At 40.8% G+C, this 23286-nt stretch overlaps 1 protein-coding gene across 4 annotated transcripts in view; it reads right to left on the reverse strand.

The window, feature by feature from the left end:
* pdzd7a (PDZ domain containing 7a) overlaps positions 1-23286 on the reverse strand; it is a 57205-nt gene that overhangs the window by 15499 nt on the left and 18420 nt on the right. For 3 of the 4 annotated variants that reach the window (XM_078412810.1, XM_078412811.1, XM_078412812.1), the window contains exons 7-16: positions 20546-20606; positions 19021-19518; positions 15912-16091; positions 14070-14111; positions 13484-13647; positions 10805-10896; positions 8095-8186; positions 5217-5288; positions 3209-3901; positions 1411-1511 (exon numbers count right to left, since the gene is read on the reverse strand). In XM_078412810.1, the coding sequence (XP_078268936.1) occupies positions 1411-1511; positions 3209-3901; positions 5217-5288; positions 8095-8186; positions 10805-10896; positions 13484-13647; positions 14070-14111; positions 15912-16091; positions 19021-19518; positions 20546-20606 (1995 nt within the window). The remainder of the gene's footprint in view (positions 1-1410; positions 1512-3208; positions 3902-5216; positions 5289-8094; positions 8187-10804; positions 10897-13483; positions 13648-14069; positions 14112-15911; positions 16092-19020; positions 19519-20545; positions 20607-23286) is intronic. The other variant, XM_078412813.1, reaches the window with a different exon arrangement.

The raw sequence follows: 23286 nt of genomic DNA on the forward strand, positions 1-23286 counted from the left end.
TTATTCTTAAACTGTGGCCCCTGGTTCTGGACTCACCCAACATTGGGAACATGTTTCCTGCCTCTAACGTGTCCAACCCCTTAATAATCTTATATGTTTCGATAAGATCCCCTCTCATCCTTCTAAATTCCAGTGTATACAAGCCTAGTTGCTCCAGTCTTTCAACATACGACAGTCCCGCCATTCCGGGAATTAACCTAGTGAACCTACGCTGCATGCCCTCAATAGCAAGAATATCCTTCCTCAAATTTGGAGACCAAAACTGCACACAGTACTCCAGGTGCGGTTTCAGTAGGGCCATGTACAACTGCAGAAGGACCTCTTTGCTCCTATACTCAACTCCTCTTGTTATGAAGGCCAACATTCCATTGGCTTTCTTCACTGCCTGCAGTACCTGCATGCTTCCTTTCAGTGACTGATGCACTAAGACACCCAGATCTCGTTGTACATCCCCTTTTCCTAACTTGACACCATTCAGATAATAATCTGCCTTCCTATTCTTACCACCAAAGTGGATAACCTCATACTTATCCACATTAAACTGCATCTGCCATGCATCCGCCCACTCACACAACCTGTCCAAGTCACCCTGCAACCTCATAGTATCTTCCTCACAGTTCACACCACCACCCAGCTTTGTGTCATCCGCAAATTTGCTAATGGTACTTTTAACCCCTTCATCCAAGTCATGGACCAGAGGGCAAAGGCTCAGAATAAAAGGATGTACCTTTAGAAAGGAGATGAGGAAGAATTTCTTTAGGCAGACGGTGGTGAATCATTGCCATAAATGGCTGTGGAGGAGGCCAAGTTCTTGGGTATTTTTAAAGCAGAGATTGACAGATTCTTGATTAGAAAGGATGTCAAAGGTTAAGAGGAGAAGGCAGGAGAATGGAGTTGAGATGGAAAGATAGATCAATCATGATTGAATGGCGGAGTCGACTCGATTGGCCGAATGGCCTAATTATGCTTCTATAACTTATAACATGGACATCGCACCATTCCAGATGCGATGTCATGGTCTTATTTGAGAACAAGTGATGAACAATAATTACAGAATTCTAATTCATAATTCTGTGGCACCTTTGATGAAAACTGAATTGCAAAGAACCATGTTCAATTAAATTGGGGCAAGCTTTATAATGGAAGAGTTATCTAATGTTTGGCAAGTTAAAGGAGAATGCTACAAATGTGGTTAATATTTTCGGCCCCACTGTTCATTCTTTAATGCATCAGCAAACATACAATATGTGTTTCTACTGTGGAACTATAAATTCTATAAAGCATTAAGAATCCAATTTATCACTGCAAATGTAGACTCGGATCATCAATCTTTCAAAGAACAGGCCCACAGACTTACAGGTTTAATTTATCTCAGTGCAGAGAAGCAGAACAGTTCAGCGATTGAGTTACCTTAAGAGTTTCACTGACCGATGCAGCCCCTCCAGGGAAAATCTTCTCTATTTTTATCACAGGTTGAACTTTAGACTCAATGCCACCCGAAATGCTGATTCCTAAAATTTAATGTCAAAACAGCAGAATTGTTTTAGGTTGCAAATTTTGCATTCATGAAAACAAGCAAAAATTCTCATAACTGCAGAAGGTTCTAAACTTTGAAATAGGGTAAATGGACCACAAAAGAACAGGATTATAACTTTATGTTCTGCTTGGAACATTGGAGAATACATCTGAATAGAGTCATTGAGTCATGCACCGTCGAAACAGGGCCATTGAACCAACCTCCCCACACCGACCAACATGTCCCATCTACACTAGTCCCACCTGCCTGCATTTGGCCCATAGCCCTCTAAACCTGTCCTATCCATGTACCTGTCTAAATGTTTCTTAAACATTGTGATAGTACCTGCCCCAACTACCTCCTCTGGCAGCTCGTTCTATACACCCACCACCCTTTGTGTAAAAAAGTTACCCCTCAGATTCCTATTAAATCTTCCCCCCCTCACTTTAAACCTATGTCCTCTGGTTCTCGATTCCCCAACTCTGGGCAAGACTATGTGCGTTTACCCGATTTATTCCTTTCATGATTTTATACACCTCTATAAGATCACCCCTCATACACCTGCACTCCAAGGAATAGTCCTAGCCTGCTTAACCTCTCCCTATAGCTCAGGCCTTCAAGTCCTGACACTTTTCTTGTAAATCTTTTCCGGACAAAATCTTTGAGAACATTTTCAAAGAAATAAAAAAATGCAGAGAAAAGTTTTACAAGAGTCAAATAAAAAAGAAAACAAGAAAACAATTTTTACTCTGGTAAGTGCTGACAGGGCTAAACAAGTTAAGTGGGAAGGATGTTTCCTGCAGGCTGGAATGTCTATGGTTACTAGCCAAGATTTTTAAGACTGAGATAAAAAGAAAGTTCAGCAGACAGATGAAATATTGAAGAATATTTCGAAAGGCGATATCACATTTCTAGATGCAAAAGGCATCAAAAAATGTTTGGGAAGTGTGTTGGACTATGATATTGAGATAGATGAACATCCATAATCACATTGAATGGCAGTGCAGTGTGAAGCGCTGAATGCTCTGCTTCTATTTTCTGGGTCATGAAAAAATTGAATCCCACTTGGATCATCAGCGTACGACACTTGGATCATCAGCGTATGTCAAAGTTTCAGCACCTGAGGGGAGTGTCGATACCATACCTCCAGATTCAGGGACAGTTTCTTCCCAGCTGTTATCAGGCAACTGAACCATCCTATCACCAACTAGAGAGCGGTCCTAAGCTACCATCTACCTCATTGGAGACCCTCGGACTACCTTTAATCGAACTTTACTGGACTTTATCTTGCACTAAACATTAATTCCTTTATCCTGTATCTGTACACTGTGAACGGCTTGATTATAATCATGTGCAGTCTTTCCACTGACTGGATAGCATGCAACAAAAAGCTTTTCATTGTACCTCGGTATATGTGACAATAAACTAAAGGAATCCAAGAGCTTTGTGCTTTTAACTTCATTGAAATAAATAGTTCATGGAGCTGAGTTGCTACTAATTATTACATCTCTCAGGATTTATTGGGTAAGCAATTAAAAATCAATCTGCTAATAATTTAGAGAGTATGTTAACTTCTTCAAGTAAACTGCACTGTGTTACAAAATTGCTAAAACTGTGCGAACCACACCTTGCTGTGTGACTCTATGACTAATATTTTATCCGTTTCTGGACGAGGCAAGGTGAAGTCCATACCTAATGATTGTTTCATCTTGGAGACTTTGACTGGCACCAGGTCATATTCTTGTACTTTGTTTCCTGTGCTTTTCCCCGTCCTTGTTTTCATTCCTTCATTGATGTTTTTTCTTTCTTCATGACCATTTTCCAAGAGTTCCTGAATCTCTGCATAAACCCGGTGTTCCTCCTTGAGTTCATTTTGGCTATCTCTGGTTGTGGTTACGCTGCGTAAACGTCCGTTGCTATTGGGCAAAGTTTCTTCAAACATCTGATCTAAAACGGGCCTTGTACTTTTGGACTTGTTCACCACTGAATACAATGGCGTGTCTTTATTTTTCTCTGCTTTCTCTCTTTCAGTTTTGTGTTGCTTTGATTTTGTAGTTCCTCCAGTTTTGCCATTGCCAGGCCGTTTGTCCAACATCTCAAATTGGATTGTATTGGCATCTTGCTTTGGAGCAGATGGTAGGACTGCAGTCCGACAGGACTCTGCCAGCAACCAGTTTGACCTCACTGGACTGTGAGAAACGGGTTTAAACAAAGTGTTTTCTATGTCATACCTATCCACAGGTACATCTTCTAAAGCAGTGAATCGTTTTCGGTTATTTTCTTGCTGGATTGAAGCAGAGATCTTTAACCTCTTGATTTCCTCCACCATCAGTCTTTCCATTTCATAATCCTGAGATGGTTTCAGATGAAAGCCACCTCTGAAATCTATAGAAAGGAAAAAATACTTTAGGTATATAACTCTGATTTTTTAAAAGAACCATACAGGAACTGGCACAGTGGCGAGGATGGTTGAGCTGCTGCCTCACAGCACCAGAGACCCAGGTTTGATTCTGACCTTGGGTGCTGTCTGTGCAGAGTTTGCACGTTCTCCCTGTGACCACGTGGATTTCTTCCGGGTCCTCCAGTTTCTTACCACATCCCAAAGACGTGCGGGTTTGTAGATCAATTGGCCTCTGCAATTTGCAAATTATGTCGGGAGTGGATGAGAAAGTGGGATAACATAGTACTAGACGGTGCACAACCCGCAGGCATTGCCACTTTCATTTCACTGCACATCGTGTATGTGTATGTGACAAATAAATTTGACTTGACTAGGTGAATGGGTGATCAATGGTCAGCGTGGACTGGGTGGGCCGAGAGGCCTGTTTCCATGCTGCATCTCTAAAACTAAGCGGAATTAAATAACTGTAAAATTTTAAGAATATGGGCTAGTAATTGGCTACTGCTCATCCATTGTTCAGGAAAAAAATGGATGGGATGAGAGCAGAAATGAGATGGAAATTATAATCTAAAGAAGGCTGCAAAGTACCTGGCACCATTTTGACTTTGGCTTATTTTCAAACATCCAAGGGCAGCCATTAACAGCAAGCTTACGCCAATTGTATGTAGTTATGAGCCCCATCACATCACTTAAAGACTCATCCGAGTAGGTGGACTTCACTGAATGGAGCAAGTAACGGCTCAGTTACAGCAGGTTTCCCACCTGAACGATAAAAGAGCTACGATCAAAATAAGTCATTTTATTTTAAAGTTTGATATATAATCTTAAGGATCAGAAATGGGGCCGCACAGGATTTATGTACCACAACTGTCTTTAGTTTAGTTTAGTTCAGATATACAGCGCAGAAACAGGCCCTTTGGCTCACCGAGTTCATGCCAACCAGCGATCCCCGTACACTAGCACTATCCTACACAGTAGGGACAATTTACAATTTTACTGAAGCCAATTTACTTACAAACCTTTATGTCTTTGGAGTGTGGGAGGAAACTGGAGCACCCGGAGAAAATCCACGCGGTCATGGGAAGAGCATACAAACTCCATACAGAGAGCACCTGGGGTTAGGATCGAACCGGAGTCCCTGGCTCTGTAAGGCAGCAATTCTACCGCTGCGCCACTGTGCTTCCCCCTGTCAAAAGCAACCAATGTTAAATTGAGTATGATGTGATACCTTTTGACACTACAGATTGGGCATTAATTAATTGGAATTTGAAGCCACACATCTCATGGAACCAAACCAACCTGGAATAGGTGTAATCAGGTGTCGCTTTGGGGTCAATCCATAGTCAGCTTGCCTAAGCACTGGCGATCTCCCTGGAAGAATTTATTTAATTGACAATAAATTAACCAACTTTACAAAATATTCAGGTTAAATGCAAGTGATGGATTTTCACTAAGCGCAAAAGTAATTTGATAGGCTTAAGATTGTACATTAAAAAACTGACAATATAATGATAATTGTCATGTGAAGATTATTTTTAGCATTAGTTCTCTTTATTACACAAGTGCGATTTTATTGTAGTAAGCATATATAAAATAGAGTATAACATATAAACAGACTCGGTAATGGCCCTACCTAAACTTGGACCTGAATCTAGCCTCCCTCTCCCCCTCCACTACGTTCCTTCCACTGGCTTCACAATTTGCAATACTCCAATCCTTTTGTCTCACACCTTCTGTCTTTTCACCTCTGGCCTTTGTCCAACCATCTTCCTAACAAAATCCTCTCACCTGTTCTACTTATCACTACCCAGGCTTTGTCCTGACTCTCCTCTCTTCCCCCCCCATACAATCAGTCTAAAAAAGGGTCCTAATCTGAAAGGTTCCCTAACTGTTTTTCAGGGAGGCTGCCTGACCTTCTAGCACTTTATCTTTTCTTGTCCTGCAAGTTTTAACTTTAAGATTCATAAATTGTAGCTAGTGATGCCAGAATATAAATAAAATACATTAAAATTGCAAAACATCGCAGAATCTTACTCTATTTAGTTTAGTGATACAGCATGGAAACAGGCCCTTTGGCCCATCAAGTCCACGCCGACCATCGATCACTCGTTAATACTAGTTCTATATTAACCCACTCTCTCATCATTCCTGACACACTAGGGGAAATTTTCAGAGGCCAATTAACCTACAAGTCTATATGTCTTTGGGATGTGGAAGGAAATCGGAGCACCCTGAGGAACTGACGCGGTCACAGGGAGAATGTGCAAACACCACAAGGACAGGTCGGGATCGAACTCGGGTCCCTGGCGCTGTGACGCAGCAGCTCTACCAGCTGCACCACTGTGCGCTATGCTCACAGTTTTAGTTTTAGAGGTTGGAAACCCTTTTTTCCTTTTTCCATATTTATCTGATTTCTTCTCAGAGTTGATGTTTAACCTGCTTTCACCATTTTTTTCACCCTCTCCAAAGCACTAAGGTACACGATACTCTGCCAGAACAGTCTTGTTCTCTCCCTGGATGACAGTTTGGTTGATTCTGCACTAGATCCCCCATAGGATTCTTCAAAATATTGCCTCACAGCGCCAGAGAGTCTGGTTCGATCCTGACTAGGGGTAATGTCTGTGCAGAGTTTGCATGTTCTCCCTGTGACTGCATGGGTTTTCTTCCACATTCGAAAGACGTGCAGGTTTGTAGGTTAATTGGATTCCCCGAATTGCCCCTAGTGTGCGAAAATGGGATAACATGGAACTAGTGTGCGGGTGATCAATAGTCAGCGTGGTCTCGGTGGGCTGAAGGGCCTGTTTCCATGCTGTATCTCTCTGAACAAAATGGCCACAGCTGTTCTCTGCCATGTCTACCGAAGAACTGCTCAGTGCTTCATCAGAGAGGTTACCAAGCACTGATATGGATTACGTGCAGGCAGATACGAGTTTGTCTTGGCATTGTGTTCAGCACTGACATTGTGACCTGCTCCTGTGCTGTACTCTTCTATGTTCCAACATGCAAAAGGAAGTACAATTTAAAGGCGAAAATATGATTTGACTTGATGTTTCTATTCACTTGTAATTTATGAAAAACCATGATCTTGATGACATGTTAATTTCTTTTTGCCTGTTTAATTTACATGCAAATTTAAAGCATTATTTCTAAAATAAATAAAAATCTCATGCCGTTTCTTCAGCTCAGAAGATGACCTAAACCACAATGAACGAGAAAAAATAACATTGTCTCACTGACAATAAATAAGGTACAGTTCATGTGTAGAAATATGGATTCATGATTAGTTAACCAGGCAAGCAGTTTACAAGTAAAAGCTAGGAAGAAATAGAAAATAGAAACATAGAAAATAAGCGCAGGAGGATGCCTGACTCGAAGGGCCGAATGGCCTCCTCTTGCTCTCTATGTTTCTATTTTCTATTTCTTCCTAGCTTTTACTTGTAAACTAGGCTTTTGAGAAAAAATATTGAATCTTTTATCATGGTGCAAACGGCTGGACACTTCACTGCTTGCCTAGGCATCAAGACACTTGCTCCAAGCCTAAAACTATTCGCTGAATCCTCTGAAATAAGGAGAAATTTCTTTAACCAGAGGGTGGTGAATCTGTGGAATTCATTGTCATAGATGGCTGTGAAGGCTGTCATTGGGTATTTTTAAAGCAGGGATAGATATGTTCTTGATTAGTAACGGTGTCAAGGTTTCTGGGGAGAAGACAGGAGAATGGAGTTGAGAGGGAAAATTAGATCAGCCATGGTCAAAGGCGGAGCAGTCTAGATGGGCCGAATGGTCTAATTCTGCTCCTATGTCTTATGGAATGGAAATCTTCAGATCATCTTCCAGATCTGAACAGCAAGGCTGTGGATGATGACCCCAAGGTAGCCCACATTATTATCAAGTTTATTTAAAAATCACCACCAACCATTCAAACATCAGACAACACGCAAGAGCTCAGAAAAAAACCTATGCCTCAACAGATGTGTTAAACCATGACTGTGGATGTACAGACAGCCTCATGCGCACAGTGGATTTAGAATATATTCCACCATCTTCCAATTGCAAGTAAAATATTGTACAATGCCAGTGAATTTCTAAGTCATTAACAAAAAATATTTAAACCACTTTGTTGACTATAAATTATCTTTCTCTCACAATGTTTCGGCACTGTTGTACACTCTCTCACCTGCTCTGATCTTCAGAATATCATAGGCTTCCAATTCATAAGGCATGACCATACTGTCAAATCTCCCCAGGTCAGTTGGTCCGATGATGGTCCTTCAGAGACATGATACAATAAAGCACTGTCAGATGCAAAGATCTCCATCGGGTAAATATTAGAGCTTCGCAGAAGTGTGAAGGATCTTTACTTAATAACACTGATTTTCCAGTACACTTGGTTCCAGAGCCTTTCTAGATTATGTGTTTTTGGACCAAAAGAGGTCACGGCCTTGCAGGGGGGGTCGAGATACCAGCCCGCAAAGTTTGCTGCGGCAGTCTGCTGCAGGAACGGATCTGCTGGCTCCGGCCGGGATGGAGATCCACGGCTCCAGCCGCAGCTGGGAAATTCGACCAGTCAGTCGGCCGTGCAAGTTGGTTACGGGAACAGATCTACCAGCTCTGGCCAGGCCGGAGATCCAAAGCCCTGGTCGCAGGGGGCACATTCGACCCACCGTTCAGCCCCATAAGTCCCCACGAGATCGAGATCGGCTGCCTCACCCAGCCTGGGCGCCACGTTTCTGGGGGGACTTCCGGGAAAGGGATTTTGTCCGAATTAAAGAAGGAGCTGAACCACCAGTTGCCGGAAAATCAGTGGCGGACCTGTATATACAGCACAAAAACCTGTTCAATAATAATAAAATATATAAAATTGTATTTCTGACAGATTCAGGCAGTAATTGCAAACCTTTTTGGAATGCTCCAAATTTTAGGATGATATTTGGCATGTACAATTGATTCAGGTTACTAATTACTCTGTCAAGTGCTGTTTGTCCATCTGAACACAAACAGAAAGATGAAGATAGGCAAACTGAACAAAGAATTCCCTTTAACCCCTTTACGATCTCTCAGAGATCCTTGAAATGACTGAAGACATGTGTCTCGGGCAATTCAATTCTCTACCATTTCATTGACAATGGCATTAATCATTTACCCATTGAGTGGTGGTTTGAATTGGAACAATTTCACACTGCATCAGTTTTCTAGTGGAAAGAATATATCCTGTTGAAATGAGGTAACACACCTATTTTCTCCACTGAATTAATATCTATTACGCTTGACAGCTTTGAGTGGCACAGATCCTTTGGACACAAATAATCCATCAGTGCGTTATAAAATGGGTATCTTTATTAACTGAAGTAAGATTTCCAGGTAGAGCCCAGCAAAATCATGAAATAAGTTTGATTACAAATAGTAATGAATTGCGAATTTTATCCTTACAAATTATTAAGCCAAATAAATGTTTTGGAAATGAGTTGCTGCAAATAAATTTGTTTGAAATCAGAGTTAAACATTTTCATTAATAGGGAGTCAGTTTCAACATGAACATTTGTTGATTAAAATAAAAGCGAGTCATTTTGTAGAAATTATCCGATGGAAACTATACAATACTGTAATAAACCACTGCCCTTTGCTGAATTGGTCTTATATTTCTTTTAATGATAAAAGGCGCAGGCTTTATTGTATCTTGCTAATTACACCGTCAAAAATTCAAGAACAATGATTTTCTCGTGGGTGAGGCACGAAAGTACGTGAACTGCTTGAATATTTAAACACCGCAGCAAATTGAGAGGAACTCGCTGGTTCTTACTGTTGACCTCAGATGAGTGGTGGCACTCTTGCCTCCGAGTCATAAAGGTTAAGGTTCAAGCTCCAGTGACGCGCTCCTAATCTATGCCGACACTGCTGAGGAAATACTGCATCATCAGAGGCACACAGTCTTTTATGTGAGGCATTTAGGAACAGAATACATGATGAAAACGATCAGTGGAATTTTTTCCACAAGTTGCTTTTTCAACCTGCACTAAAATAAATAGGTTGCCACGTCTCCCTACATTACTACACTACACTGTAAACAATTACTCTGATAGGTGCTTGGAAAATATATGAAGGCATGTTATGTTTCTGCAATAAAACTGCAGTGACATCTGCATCAACCTGCAAAGCCATTATTTTTTTCTTAGCAGAATCGCCAGTATTTCAACTTATTGCAGCTGTCACCTGTACATGCACAAGAAAAATTCTAATCATTTCCAAACAAAATGTATTACACTGACTGGGAATACATCATCTGTGGAATTGAAAGATTGATTGATTGAAAGATACAGGACGGAAATTGGCTCTTGGGCCTACCGAATCCATGCTGACCATCGATCAGCTGTTCACACGAGTTCTATGTTATCCCCCACTTTCGCAACCACTCTCTACACACCAGGGGCAATTTACAGAGGCCAATTAACCTACAAACGTCTTCGGGAAATGGGAGGAAACCCACGCAGTCACAGGGAGAATGTGCAAACACAGACTGCACCCAAGTCAGGATCAAACTGGGAGCTCTGGCGTCGTGAGGCAGCAGTTCTACCAGCTGCTGCCTCAGCTGCTGAGGAGAGCATTATGGAGAGCAAATCTGCATTATGGAGAGCAAATTGTGCTGCATTATGGAGAGCAAATCTGCTCCTGCCTTAGACTTGCAAGGCTAACGGATCGATTGGCATTCTAACATTCAACTCAAGCTCTAATGATCATCAGAAAAAGTTGTCCGCATTCCTTATGAAAGATTGTCCTCAGCCAAATAAATAAACATTCAATACTTTTGTCCTCCATCTGATATAAAAGGAACATTAAAATTTGTTATATCATTCATAGTGCTAGATTTTGCATTTCACTTTTCCTCTTACCTGATTTCTCTCAGTATCAGCAGTTTCTCTGGTTTATCCAAAATAAAAAGTAGAGGCCGCACAAGATCTTCCACCCCACTACCTGAAACATACTAAACACAGAATTAATGCTAATTCGTTAGCGTAAATAAAATATAAATAACTTAGCACCAGTAACAATAAGAATTTGTATCACTATTTGAACATAGTAAAGCATCAAAAATTCAATCACTCAGTATCATCAAAAACATATGAGGCTAGATACTCAAATGGTGGGTGAAAGAGCCAAGAGAAACATGGAGATGGTGTTCAGGGTAGGAATTCCAGAGTTCAGGTCTGGAGCTGTTGAAAGCAATGGCACCAATCTTCCAGTAATTCAATGATTCTTTAATGCCACATGTACCTAGTTACAGTGAAATGCTTTGTTTTGCATACAACCCAGTAAAATCCTAAAGCAGACCTCACCTCGGCAGTACACAAGTGTTACCTCATGTTGGCACCGCCAAAGTTGCAAAAGTTCACCAAACAGTCCCATCAACTGTCTGCCGTCGCATGTGGCAGCTGGCAACTTCAAACCCCCCCACTCTCCTGCCGGGTCCCCCTTTGGTCTTGGTGCCACCCCCCTCCCCTCTTTGTTCTCAGTTCCCCCTACCCTCCCGTCTCCCGCCGGGTCCCGCTTCATTCTCAATGCCCCCTCACTTGAGGGTCTCCTTCAATTTGATGACGTGTTGACTGGTTGGGAGCAAACATGGTTGAGATTAAAATAATTACAATGTTGTCCAGTACATAGCAAAATATATCGAATCATGTAAGAAACCTGTACAGAGATGAAGAGAACTTTTGCACAGTCCATTGTATAATGGCCCAGGGGAGTAATGCAGTCAGATGGAAAGCATACCTGCTGCCGTCACACTATCACTGTGCTGGAAATGCTGTTAAAATGTTTTTGTGAAGAAGCAGGCTCTTTACTTCACACCCAGCTAAGTTACCATAAGACATAGGAGCAGGATGAGGCCATGAGGCCCATCACGTCTGCTCCGGCATTCAATCATGGCTCATCTATTTTTCCCTCTTAACCCCATTCTCCTGCCTTTGTCCTGTAAACCTTTGACACCCTTACTAATCAAGAACCGATCAATCTCCGCTTTAAAAATACCCACGTTATGGCAAGTGAGAGCAGGTAAATTACAGGTTCCTGCCAACAATCACAAATAGGTTTGATGTGCGGTTCAAGAAAAGGAACATGGGAACTTACATTATTATGGGGGACTGAATTCAGGCCAATTCTCAGTGTGGCCTCTTTGGTCTGAAGAGTCCATGTCTATTTTACAATTACTTCATAATGTTATGTAGTAATTCATGGAAAATTATTTTATACCATCTAGTGGAAGATTGAGAAATGGTGTCATTTTGTCAATTTTTAATATTTTGGCATTAAAACTACTTCTAAGTGAGTTCCTCTGCGTTCAATGATAATACAAAACTTAATAAAGAAAGAATTCATTATTTTATTACACACCCGTTGAGCGATCTATCTTGAAGCAGAGGCCATATTTAAATGTTTGTTTCTGCTTTCAGGTGGATATCCAGGCTATACAATGCACATAGTACATTTTACAACAGATTGATTTTGTAGCAAAAATCTGATTTTTGTGTGAAAATATTTATAGCAATATCTTCAGTACTTTATTCAACAGCGTGAATGAGCACAAATAATCTCGTGCAATTTTTATTTGTGATTTTGGGGAAATAGAATCAGAGAGATACAGCACAGAAACAGGCTTCAACTACTGACGTTAATCCCATTGTATCTTCATAAGATTACAAGAGGAGCAGAATTAGGTCATTCGGCCCATCGAGTCTTCTCCGCCATTCAATCACAGTTGATCTATTTCTATCTCTCTCTCATCCCATTCTCCTACCTTCTCCCCACATTCCCAACAATATTCTCTCCACATTCCCATCAATTTCCCTCCAGATTCTACCACTCACCTATACAATAGGAACAATTTACAGTGGCCATTTAACATAACAACCCAGATATTTTTAAAATGTGAGAGGAAATTGGAGCAACAGGAAGAAACCTATGCAGCCACACTGAGAACGTGTGGACTCTGCACAGAGAGCAACTAAAGTTAGGATAGGGTCTCTGGTACTGTGAGACAATGAGCCATGCTGTTGGAAGAGGTTAAGAATTTTCCATTCAAGATGGTAGATCAGCAAGGATGGGAAGATTCTATGCATGTGGGATTGGAATTTAGGGTTGAATGGAGTTTATGGGTTGAAAATGGAAGGAAAGGAGGGAAAATAACATAGAATGGGAGAAATTGTAAAAGGGTACAGTGCCAGCACAGTGGCACAGCGGTAGAGTTGCTGCCTTGCTGCGCCAGAGATGCGGGTTCGATCCTGACTACCGATGTGGGTTTTCCCTGGGTGCTCCGGTTTCGTCCCACATTCCAAAGACGTACAGGTTTGTAGGTTAATTGTAAGCTTTGGTAAAAAAAATTGTAAATTGTCCCAAGTGTGTAGGTAGTGCTAGCATACGGGGCGATTGCTGATCGGGGCGGACTCGGTGGGCCAAACGGCATGTTTTTGCACTGTATCTGTATCTCTAAAGTCTAAAGGTAAGGGTGCAAATGGAAATACATCTTGATAACGGTCTACAGCTTAGCTCAAGGTTGTGGTATTTAAGGGAAATACCTGTTCACAGTGACGCAAAATGGCATTGACTTCATCTTGATTCAGGAGTTTCTTTGCAATATCTTCAATCACGGCTAGGCAGTGACTACATGAGTCGTTTGTGGAGAGGCCATTTTGGTCCTTCTGAAGGCCCAATGTTTTAAAGCGATGGCCTCTTTCTTTATCTGAAATTAGAGATAAATCCAATCACATTCATGAAGAAGGCAAATTTGTGGAAAAAGACAAGAAGCACTCAATGATCCACCGGGATTCATGCATAAATTTAATCAATATAGATTTGACATGTAGTGGAAAGCATACACAAGAAACCTTGCTGAGGAGCAAAGTTAATGTCATTACGCTCACTCAATGTGAAAAAAAAAAAGAAAAGTTTAGAAATAGCAGAATTCCTACACATGCAGTATTTCTAAATGTTATTATACAGGATATACTCCCTGGAACCAGAAGTGCTTTAATATTCTTTCAGAGAAAGTATAATAACAAAATAGAAAAGGTTTCACGAGAATCATAAAAGTATTATCTTTTGAATAAGTGCAGGAATTATTCAAAATTCTTATTAAACACCAGGCATAACGCAAGCATTTACCCCGCTTTAGACTTCTGATGACAAATTTTTGAACAGCAGTCACTGAAATGGAAAGAATGGCAAGTAAAATATTTATGTATTTACACTATAACAATACCATCATAAAACATAGAAGCAGAATTAAACCATTTGGCCCATCTAGTCTGCTCTGCCATTCGATCATAGCTGATCCATTTTTCCCCTCACAACCCTATTTTGCCTTCTCCCTGTAACATTTAATGCCCTTACTAATCAAAAACCTATAAATTTCTGCTCTGAAAATACCCAATAACATGGCCTCCACCGTCATCTGTGACAATGAATTCCACAGATTCACCACCCTTTGGCAAAATAAATTGCTCCTCTTCCCTATCCGAAAGATGCATCCTTTTATTCTGAGACTGTGCCTTCTGGTTCTAGACGCTCCCACTACTGGAAATAATCTCGCCACATCCACTCTTTCATGCCTCTAAAAAGAACAGTAGCAACATTAATTATTAGTTCTTCAAGAATTCTAATACCAAGCTATTCCTCCAAAGTCAAAATATCCCAGGAAATGCAAAATCCTTCCCTTGGTAATTTTAAGAGTTGCTGACTTTACAAAACAACAGACTGTATTTTGCTGATACCTTTAACATAGAAATGTGGCCTAAAGCAATTTACAGATCCGTAATGGAACAACAAACGATCAGCCGAACAAAGCAAAATGACCAAAAACCTTAAAACAATAGAATGATGGAGAAGATGTGGTGATGCGAACTTTAGAAAGGAAATCATAAAATTATTGCAGTAGAGACTATTCAGCCAATAGGTCTCTGATGTGAATTTAAAACATGAAGGTTGGGCAATTGGAGTCATAGAGTGATACAGTGTGAAGACAGGCACTTCGGCCTAACTTGCCCACACCGGCCAACATGTCCCAGCTACACTAGACCCACCTGCTCGCATTTGGTCCATATCCCTCCAAACCTGTCCTATCCATCTAAACCTGTCCTCTGTATGTAAATTTAGTTTGGAGTTTAGTAATGAGCATTAGTTTAGTAATGGAGTTTAGTTTAATTTATTGTCACAAGGTACAGTGAAAAACGTTTTGTTGTGATGCTATCCAGTCATCGGAAAGACTATACAAGATTACAATTGAGCCATTCACAATGCAGATATAGGATAAAGGGAACGACATGTAGTACATGATAGAGTCCAGTAAAGTCCGATTAAAGATGGTCCGAGGGTCTCCAATCAGGTAGATGGTAGTTCAGGACCGCTCTCTAGCTGGTGTATGGATGGTTCAGTTGCCTGATAACAGCTGGGAAGAAACTGTTCCTGAATCTGGAAGTAGGTGTTTTCACACTGCTGTTCTTCTTGCCTGATGGGAGAGGGGAGAAGAGGGAGTGACCAGATTGAGACTTGCCCTTGATTATGATGGTGGCCTTGCCGAGGTAGCGTGAAGTGTAGATGGAGTCAATGGAGGTTGGTTTGTGTGATAGTCTGGATTGCGCCCACAATTCACTGCAATTTCTTGTAGCTGTTCCATCCAAGACCGACCGCAAGGTTGGATGGGAGATGCCTCCACCAAGGTAAAGTGGTGGTGCGGGAGGGTGGGGGGGGGGGGGGGGGGGGGAGCGAGGGGTTGATCAATAATAAGCATCGTATTACAAGATTAGCTACAGAATTAGGAAAGGACTAATTCAGCAAAACATTTGAATAAAGAATAAAGATTACATTTTACATTCACACTCAAATTTTCACTTAGCTTATCAAAAGGAAGAATGTTAAGCTATTTGTTTCAAATACCAGATTAATTAGAAAGCAATTTACAAGGCACTGTTTAGCTTCTTGGTAACAGTTCATTATCATTTTTCAAACCTTTGTCTGATTCTGAGTGAGATGGGGATTTTGATCTGTTTTTTTCTTTTTCTTTCTGCTCACTCAACTGCTTTCCTGATCGTCCGCTTCTGAAAAAGATGTTCACAAACGTTTTGGACCGCTCCAATTTTGTTCCTTTCTCAGATGTCTTTTGTTTCTTTTTCTTCTTTTTCTTGTCCTCTAGAAAAGTGAAAGTGATTAAAAACAAAAGAGGAAATAGAGACCAAAAGATCAATTGCAATTGAAATTGCGAAGTTACGCTCAGCACATAGCGTTTGCCAGTGGGTGGAAAGTTGTCACTAGGTGCTACTAAATTAACAGTGCTGGACAGTTTAATGTTGGTAAAACCAATAATGGGACAACAAGGACTTCCAGTACCCCTTAACATACACAATCTAAATGTGTTGGAAAGTGGGATAACATAGAACTAGTGCGAATGGGTGATCGATGGCCTGCGTGGACTTGATGGGCCAAAGGGCTTGTTTTGAAATTTTAGTTTCGTTTTTTGAAAGTTTAGTTTAGTTTTATCGTCACTTGTACCAAGGTACAGTTGGTCAATGGTCTACTTGGCCCAAATTTCCAAATGCACCAGCAAAGCCAAAAAGAGCAGAAAATGACCTTAGTATAAAACAACTAATGCTTTATATTCTGTGTTATGTTGGACAGCACGACTATATGAAAAAAGGAAAGTAAAAAGGTATGGCAGGCAAAAATCGGCTACTGCTTATGCAAACTGGAAGAAAGAGTTGCCTAAAGTTGGACAATGCAAGAAGAAAATACAAGAGATGGCAGATGCTGAAATCTGGAGCATAAAACAAAAGGTGGAACGCAGCAGGTCAGGGAGCATCAGTGGAGGGAAAAGACAGCTGATGTTTTAGATCGGCACCCTTCCTCAGTGTGATTTGCAGGATGGGAGGTCCTAACCTCGGGTGCTGTCTGCATGGAGTTTGCACATACTCCCTGTAACTCCAGTGTTTCCTCCGAGTACTCCGGTTTCCTCTTGTATTACAAAGGCTGATTGCCCCTCAGGTATACGGCAGCAGATCAGAAAGAGGGATAATATAGAATTAGTGTGAATGGGTAATCAATGCCTGGCATGGACTTAGTGGGCCAATTGGGCTGTTTCCATGCTGTGTCTCTATACCAAACTTACCTTAAAACCACCCTTTGACAACTACATCCAAGATTTTCTTTAATGCCCCTCATATTGAACAAACTTCAGCCCTGTCCTAATAACTCCTCTTTTGACGTGGCATCTATTTTTGCATGATTAAAGCATCCTGGTACTTTTGTTTTAGATGGAGGTGTTATAGTAGTTTAAATTATTGTTCGTAGCCAAGTATCACAGATCCTGCACTGTCCATAGTTAACATTGTAAGCACATTATGTGCCTTTATCCAGATTTTCTTCCTTTGCTTTTGTTAATGTGATGACTCCCAGTTCATATGCATTTTATTCCCCATATAATGTATTCCATGCAATTCTGTGCATTCTCTGCCTAATCTCCCCTTCAAGGTCATCGATTGTACCTGTAATATAATTTGTGAACTGATCTCAGTGGAAACCTACTAGTTATTGCAATCTCAAAGAGAAATAAAGCTCCTTTAAGCTTCTCTATCCTACAATGGATTTACATGCAACGGTTTTGGGTCAATCTCATAAATTCAACATCACCTGACCACTAAGATGTCTGTGATTAGGGTGACTTTGAAGCAGCATGATTAAAAAAATAGATGACTTCATTAATCTATTAAAAATGAATCACAGAACAGTAGGCATTTTAAATTAACATTCATCATTTCATATCTACTCCCTCTCCCTCATTATCCCATGCAAATAGCATGACCATTTCAAGGACATCAAATTTAACTATCAGCCTTGATCTATAATACTCTCGTTTGTAATTTTCAAGTTGGTTTGTGGCATTGTTACAGCCATTATCTGTGTATTAAACAAGTCTATAGTTTTAATACAAAAAAAACTACAAATACAATTTGTAGTAAGCTTGAAAGCGTGCACCACCAGATTCAGGAACACCTTCTTCCCCACGGTTATCACGCTTCTGAACGGTCCTTTCATAAGCTGGAGGTACTGTCCATTTCACCTCTACCCCATTGCGGACATTGGACTTTTTCCATGGAACTGGTGCGCTACAATACTGAGAACTATGTTCTGCACTCTCTATTCTTCCTTGCTCTACCTATTGTACATGATTTGGACTTTAATGGATTTATGTACAGTATATCTGCTTAGATAGCATGCAAAACAAAACTTTTCACTGTACCTCGGTACATGTGACAATAATAAACCCAAGTAAGAATTATGTAACTTTAACCCAAAAGCTGATAAATTTAAAATTACACATCATGTTAAATGATAACAAAAAATTCATCCATTTAGATTTACTGCTTTATCTATTTGGCTTTCAAAATGTACTCTGTTGTTTCAATTTAGCAACATCACTTGACTCGTTAGTTATTAACCAATCAGGGTGGCACAGTGGTGCAGCTTATAGTTGCTGCCTTACAGCACTGGAGACCTGGGTTCAATCCTGACTGTGGGTGCTATCTGTACAGAGTTTGCACGTCCTCCCTGGGACCAAGGGGGTTTCCTCCCACACTCCAAAGGTATGCAGGTTTGTACGTTAATTGGCTTCTGTAAATTGCCCCTAGTGTGTAGGATGGAACTAGTGTGAACGAGTAATTGTTAGTCGTTGCGGACTCAGTGGGCCGAAGGGCCTGTTTCCGCGCTGTATCTCTAAACTAAACTAAACGGTTGTGATTTTTGTTCAGTACAATCATTATGAAAGAAAGTTCTGACGTCTTTCTTCAAACTATTATTAATTTTAAAACGCCAATGTTTAGAACACAAAATAGGGGCAGGAGTAGATACCTAAATCATTATTCCCTTATCTTGTAACTGTCCATGTCTTTAAGGTTTATTAATATAAATTGCATCCAGATAATATGAAAATTACAAATAAAAAGTTCAATTTTCAAAGACAGGTACATATATTTTTTTTACGTTTCAAAGTAAATATAAACAGGATAGAGAAACCTATGAAAGGCAAAACAAAAATGTTTGGCGTTTGCTCCATTTAAAGACTCACCTCCGATAGTAATATAACTCTGTGATCGGCTGATTAGTTTTCTTGGTTTGCTCAGCGCCATCAGTACTGCAGTTTTTGGAGAGTCCAACAATTCATCAGCACTATCTCCTGTGGAGTAAGTCCTTGGTCTGATGCGAGTTTCCTTAATACTATCTGACCTAATGGCCGTTTCCTTCAGGAGCACCGTGCGGCCAAGTGCCCTGCTTCGCTCTGTTGCTGCCTTTCCTGTCCTTTGCTCACGTGCCACGTCAACATTTGAGCAAGGAGGCAGCTGGAGGTCTGTCTGTATAGCAGTCTCTATTGTCTCTAGACGATTGTACTGCAGAGATTTGGAGTCCTCTGTGGAAATACATACATCTACCATGTCAGTTGAACTGTGGGTGGTTGGGAGGAAGACCTGTAAAGAATCACTCATGGAGCTCAAAGGTGTCCCAGATGAATGAGATGAAGTGGAAGAATTTGTGTCTGAGCCAAAACGCTGGGAATGATTATTTGTCACTGAAAAAAACAAAATGGCACTGCAATTTAGGATTAGGAATAGTTATTTGGAAGACTTAAGGCTGTACATAACAGTTAGGATGGTATCTGCAGAACAAAAATTGCAATGAAGACACAAGGAACTGCGGATGCTTGAGTAAAACACAATACTGGAGATACTCGGCAAGTCAGGCAATATCTCTGGAGGACATGGATAGGTGACATCTTGGGTCCTGACGAGAAACATTGCACATCCATGTCCTCCAGAGATGCTGCCTGACCTGCTGAGTTACTTCACCACTGTGTCTTCTTTAGTAAACCAGCAATTGCATCTCCTAGTGCCTATCTATCACTAAGAGGCTTTTAATTTGGCACCGACCTCATGGGCACTGGCATCTTCCTGCACCTAGAAAACTATTGTTTAAAAAATAATACAATTCTTTTATAATGAATTATGGAAAAAGATCTAAGGTTTTGATGGAAGGAAGTTATTTCAATTATTTGACAATAATTCACGATGAAAATTGTCACAATTGTTTCTTCAATACTGTATTCTGGTAAGAAAATATCTCAGAGGTAGAGTGAATGTGGAGCAGATGTTTCCACTAGTGGGAGAGTCGACGACCAGAGGCCATAGACTCAGAATAAAAGGATGTACCTTTAGAAAGAGGATGAAGAGGAATTTCTTTAGCCAGAGGGTGGTGAAGCTGTGGAATTCAGTGCCACAGAAGAATGTGGAAGCCAGGTCAGTTGATATTTTTAAGGCAGAGATTGACTGATTCTTGATTAGTAAGGGTGTCAGGGGTTATGATTAGAAGTCCAGGAGAATGGGGTTGAAAGGGAAAGATAAATCAGCCATGATTGAATGGCAGAGTAGATTTGATGGGCCAGATGGCCTAATTCCGCTCCTATAACATATGAACTCATAAATCCTACTCCAGATGGATGAAGAAATGTAGCAAAACAAAAAAAGTCTAATTCTACACACCATAAATTGAGCAGCAGTTTTGGATGGTAATATTCATTGGGTCTTCTGCATTGTACTTACATTTGGTCAGCCAGCTGTATTCCGCCAGCATTTCCTTGTATGCAGGATATCTGCCAACCTCCTGATTGGAGACATGAAACATAATCAATTCACCAACTGTATTTAGAAGAGAACTTAATCTGAGAAGCTGCTAAATAATAAATTCCCTGAAACACTCTTCACAGGTGAAAAGCTAAATAGGGCACATTACATGACAACAGCACATACCGAAGCATTGCAATTACTAACAACCTATTATTATATGAATTTTTAATTGCCCAGAACATCTGAGATCATTCTAGCAGTCAATACAATCATTGCGTAGCATATGAAATGATTTGGACTTCAAAAGAGGATATGATAAAGAATCAGACAAATGATCCAAAAATTGTCCATGTGGTCGACATTGATATTTAGATTGTGGGAAGATATAGGTGATCCAGTCCGGTATAGACAGGCAGTGAGGTGGCCAGTGCAATTTAATCCAGAGAACCATGAAGTAGTCAAGGACATGCAACGGGTCAGCAGGATATAGACACAAAATGCTGGAATAACTCAGCAGTTCAGGCAGCATCTCTGGAGAAAAATAGGTGACGTTTCGGGTCAGAACCCTTCTTAATGTCAACAGAATATATAACTAACAGGAGGACATTGAGAGGTGTGGAGAAGTAGAGGACTGTGGAGTAAATGTGCATAAATGCTTAAAGGTATCAGGGCCAGTCAATGCAAGACATACAGTTGCTTTAGTTAAATAGTAAAGATTTGAAATATGAGCAGATTATGCTAGATCTGCATCCACTGTCCAGACCATACTCGAGTTTTGCATACTTTTCTGGACACCACATTACAAAATAGATGTGATGGAACTGAAAAGGATGTAGAAGAGCTTTATACGAATTATCCATACAAAACAATTTTAGTTTGATATATTCGAGATGGATTTCACCAATTTTAATACATCCATCTCTTTTAACAAGAAAACCAACATAATAGTTGTATAGTAGAAATAAGGAAATGCAGATGCTACTTTACAAAAAATGACACAGAGTTCTGGAGTAACTCAGCAGGTCTGGCGGCACAGTGGTGCAACTTGTGGATCTGCTGTCTCACAGCGCCAGAGACCAGGGTTCGAACCTGACCTCAATTTCTATTTGTGTGGAGTTTGCACTTTCTCCCAGTGACAGCGTGGATTTCCTCCAGGTTCTCTGGATTTCTCCCATATTCGAAAGACGTGCAGGTTTGTAGGTTCATTAGCCTCTCTAAATTGCTCCCTGGTCTGTAGGTGAGTGGATGTGAAAGTAGGATAACATAGAACTAACGTGATCTGGTGATCGACGGTCGGTGCAGACTCAATGGGCTGAAAGGCCTGTTTCCCTGCTCAATCAATCAATCAATCAATCAATCAATTAAACAATCAATCAATTAAACAATCAACCAATCAATCAACCAATCAATCAAACAATCAATCCCTGGAGAAAATGGATAGGTGATGTTTTGGGTCAAGTTCCTCTTCAGACTGAAGAGAGGAGGGGTGGGACAGGACAAAGTGTGGCAGGTGAACACAGGCAAGGGGGATTGTTGACAGGCAGATGGTTGGACAAGAGTGAATAAACAGAAGGTGTAAGACAAAAAGATTGAAGAGTTGCAAATTGTGATGCCAGAGGAAGGAACTTGGGCAGAGGGGGAGATCTGAAGAAGGGTCTCGACCTAAAACGTCACCTATCTATGCTCTCCAAAGATGCTGCCTGACCCACTGAGTTACTCCCTGACCCATTGAGTTACTCCAGGAGATCCCGGAAAAAACTCACGCAAGTCACGGGGAGAATGTACAAATTCCGTACAGACAAGCACCGGTAGTCAGGATCGAATCCGAGTCTCTGGTGCTGTAAGGCAGCAGCTCTACCACTGTCCCATGGTTAGTTGGATGGAAAATTATAGTTGGAGGGAAGAGATCACATAAGCAGAGGTTAAAAAGATTGTTGTCAGCAGAGACACACAGTTGGGTAGGAGAAAACAAGGTCAGAGATCATAGGTGTCATAGATAGGTGCAGAGGTTAGATGTCCTGAGGAAACGGGTAGGAATCTGGAATGGATGGGTGAAAGGTGGAATCAAGATTGGTTCGATGCAACGTGCATCAGCAATCTAACTAGCCAGACAATTTCAGTTGGCTGGTTATAGAACATAGAACAGTACAGCACAGGAATGGGCCCTTTGGCCCACAATGATTGTGCCGAACATGATGCCAAGTTTAACTGATCTCATCTTCCTCTACATGATCCATTTCCCACTAATCCCTGCTTTCCATGTGCCTATCTAAACACCTCTTAAACACAACTATCGTATCTGTCTCCATTTCCACTCCTGGCAGCTCGTTCCATTGAGTTATGAGCAAAGAAACATGGCTCTTACTTGGAAGAAACATTCCTATCCTCTCTGACAAGCTGCACTGCACAGTGTGGAGCTTAGATGTTGCCTTTACTCTGCTCAAATATTAGTAAAATATGTAAAGCTTGAACACATGCTCACTTGAGGTCACCAGGGAGCGGATATTTCCCTTGCCTTCATTAACATTTCCTGCTCTTCAAGGTCAAGGTCAGTTTATTGTCACATATACCAATTAAGGTACAATGAAATTCGAATTACCATACAGCCATACTAAAAAAAAAGCAACAAGTCACACAACTACATAAAGGTTCACATAAACATCCACCACAGTGGATTCCCCACATTCCTCACTGATGGAAGGCAATAAAGTGCAATC

The sequence above is a fragment of the Rhinoraja longicauda genome, chromosome 16 (genome assembly GCF_053455715.1).
Source record: "Rhinoraja longicauda isolate Sanriku21f chromosome 16, sRhiLon1.1, whole genome shotgun sequence".
Lineage (NCBI taxonomy): Eukaryota > Metazoa > Chordata > Chondrichthyes > Rajiformes > Arhynchobatidae > Rhinoraja > Rhinoraja longicauda.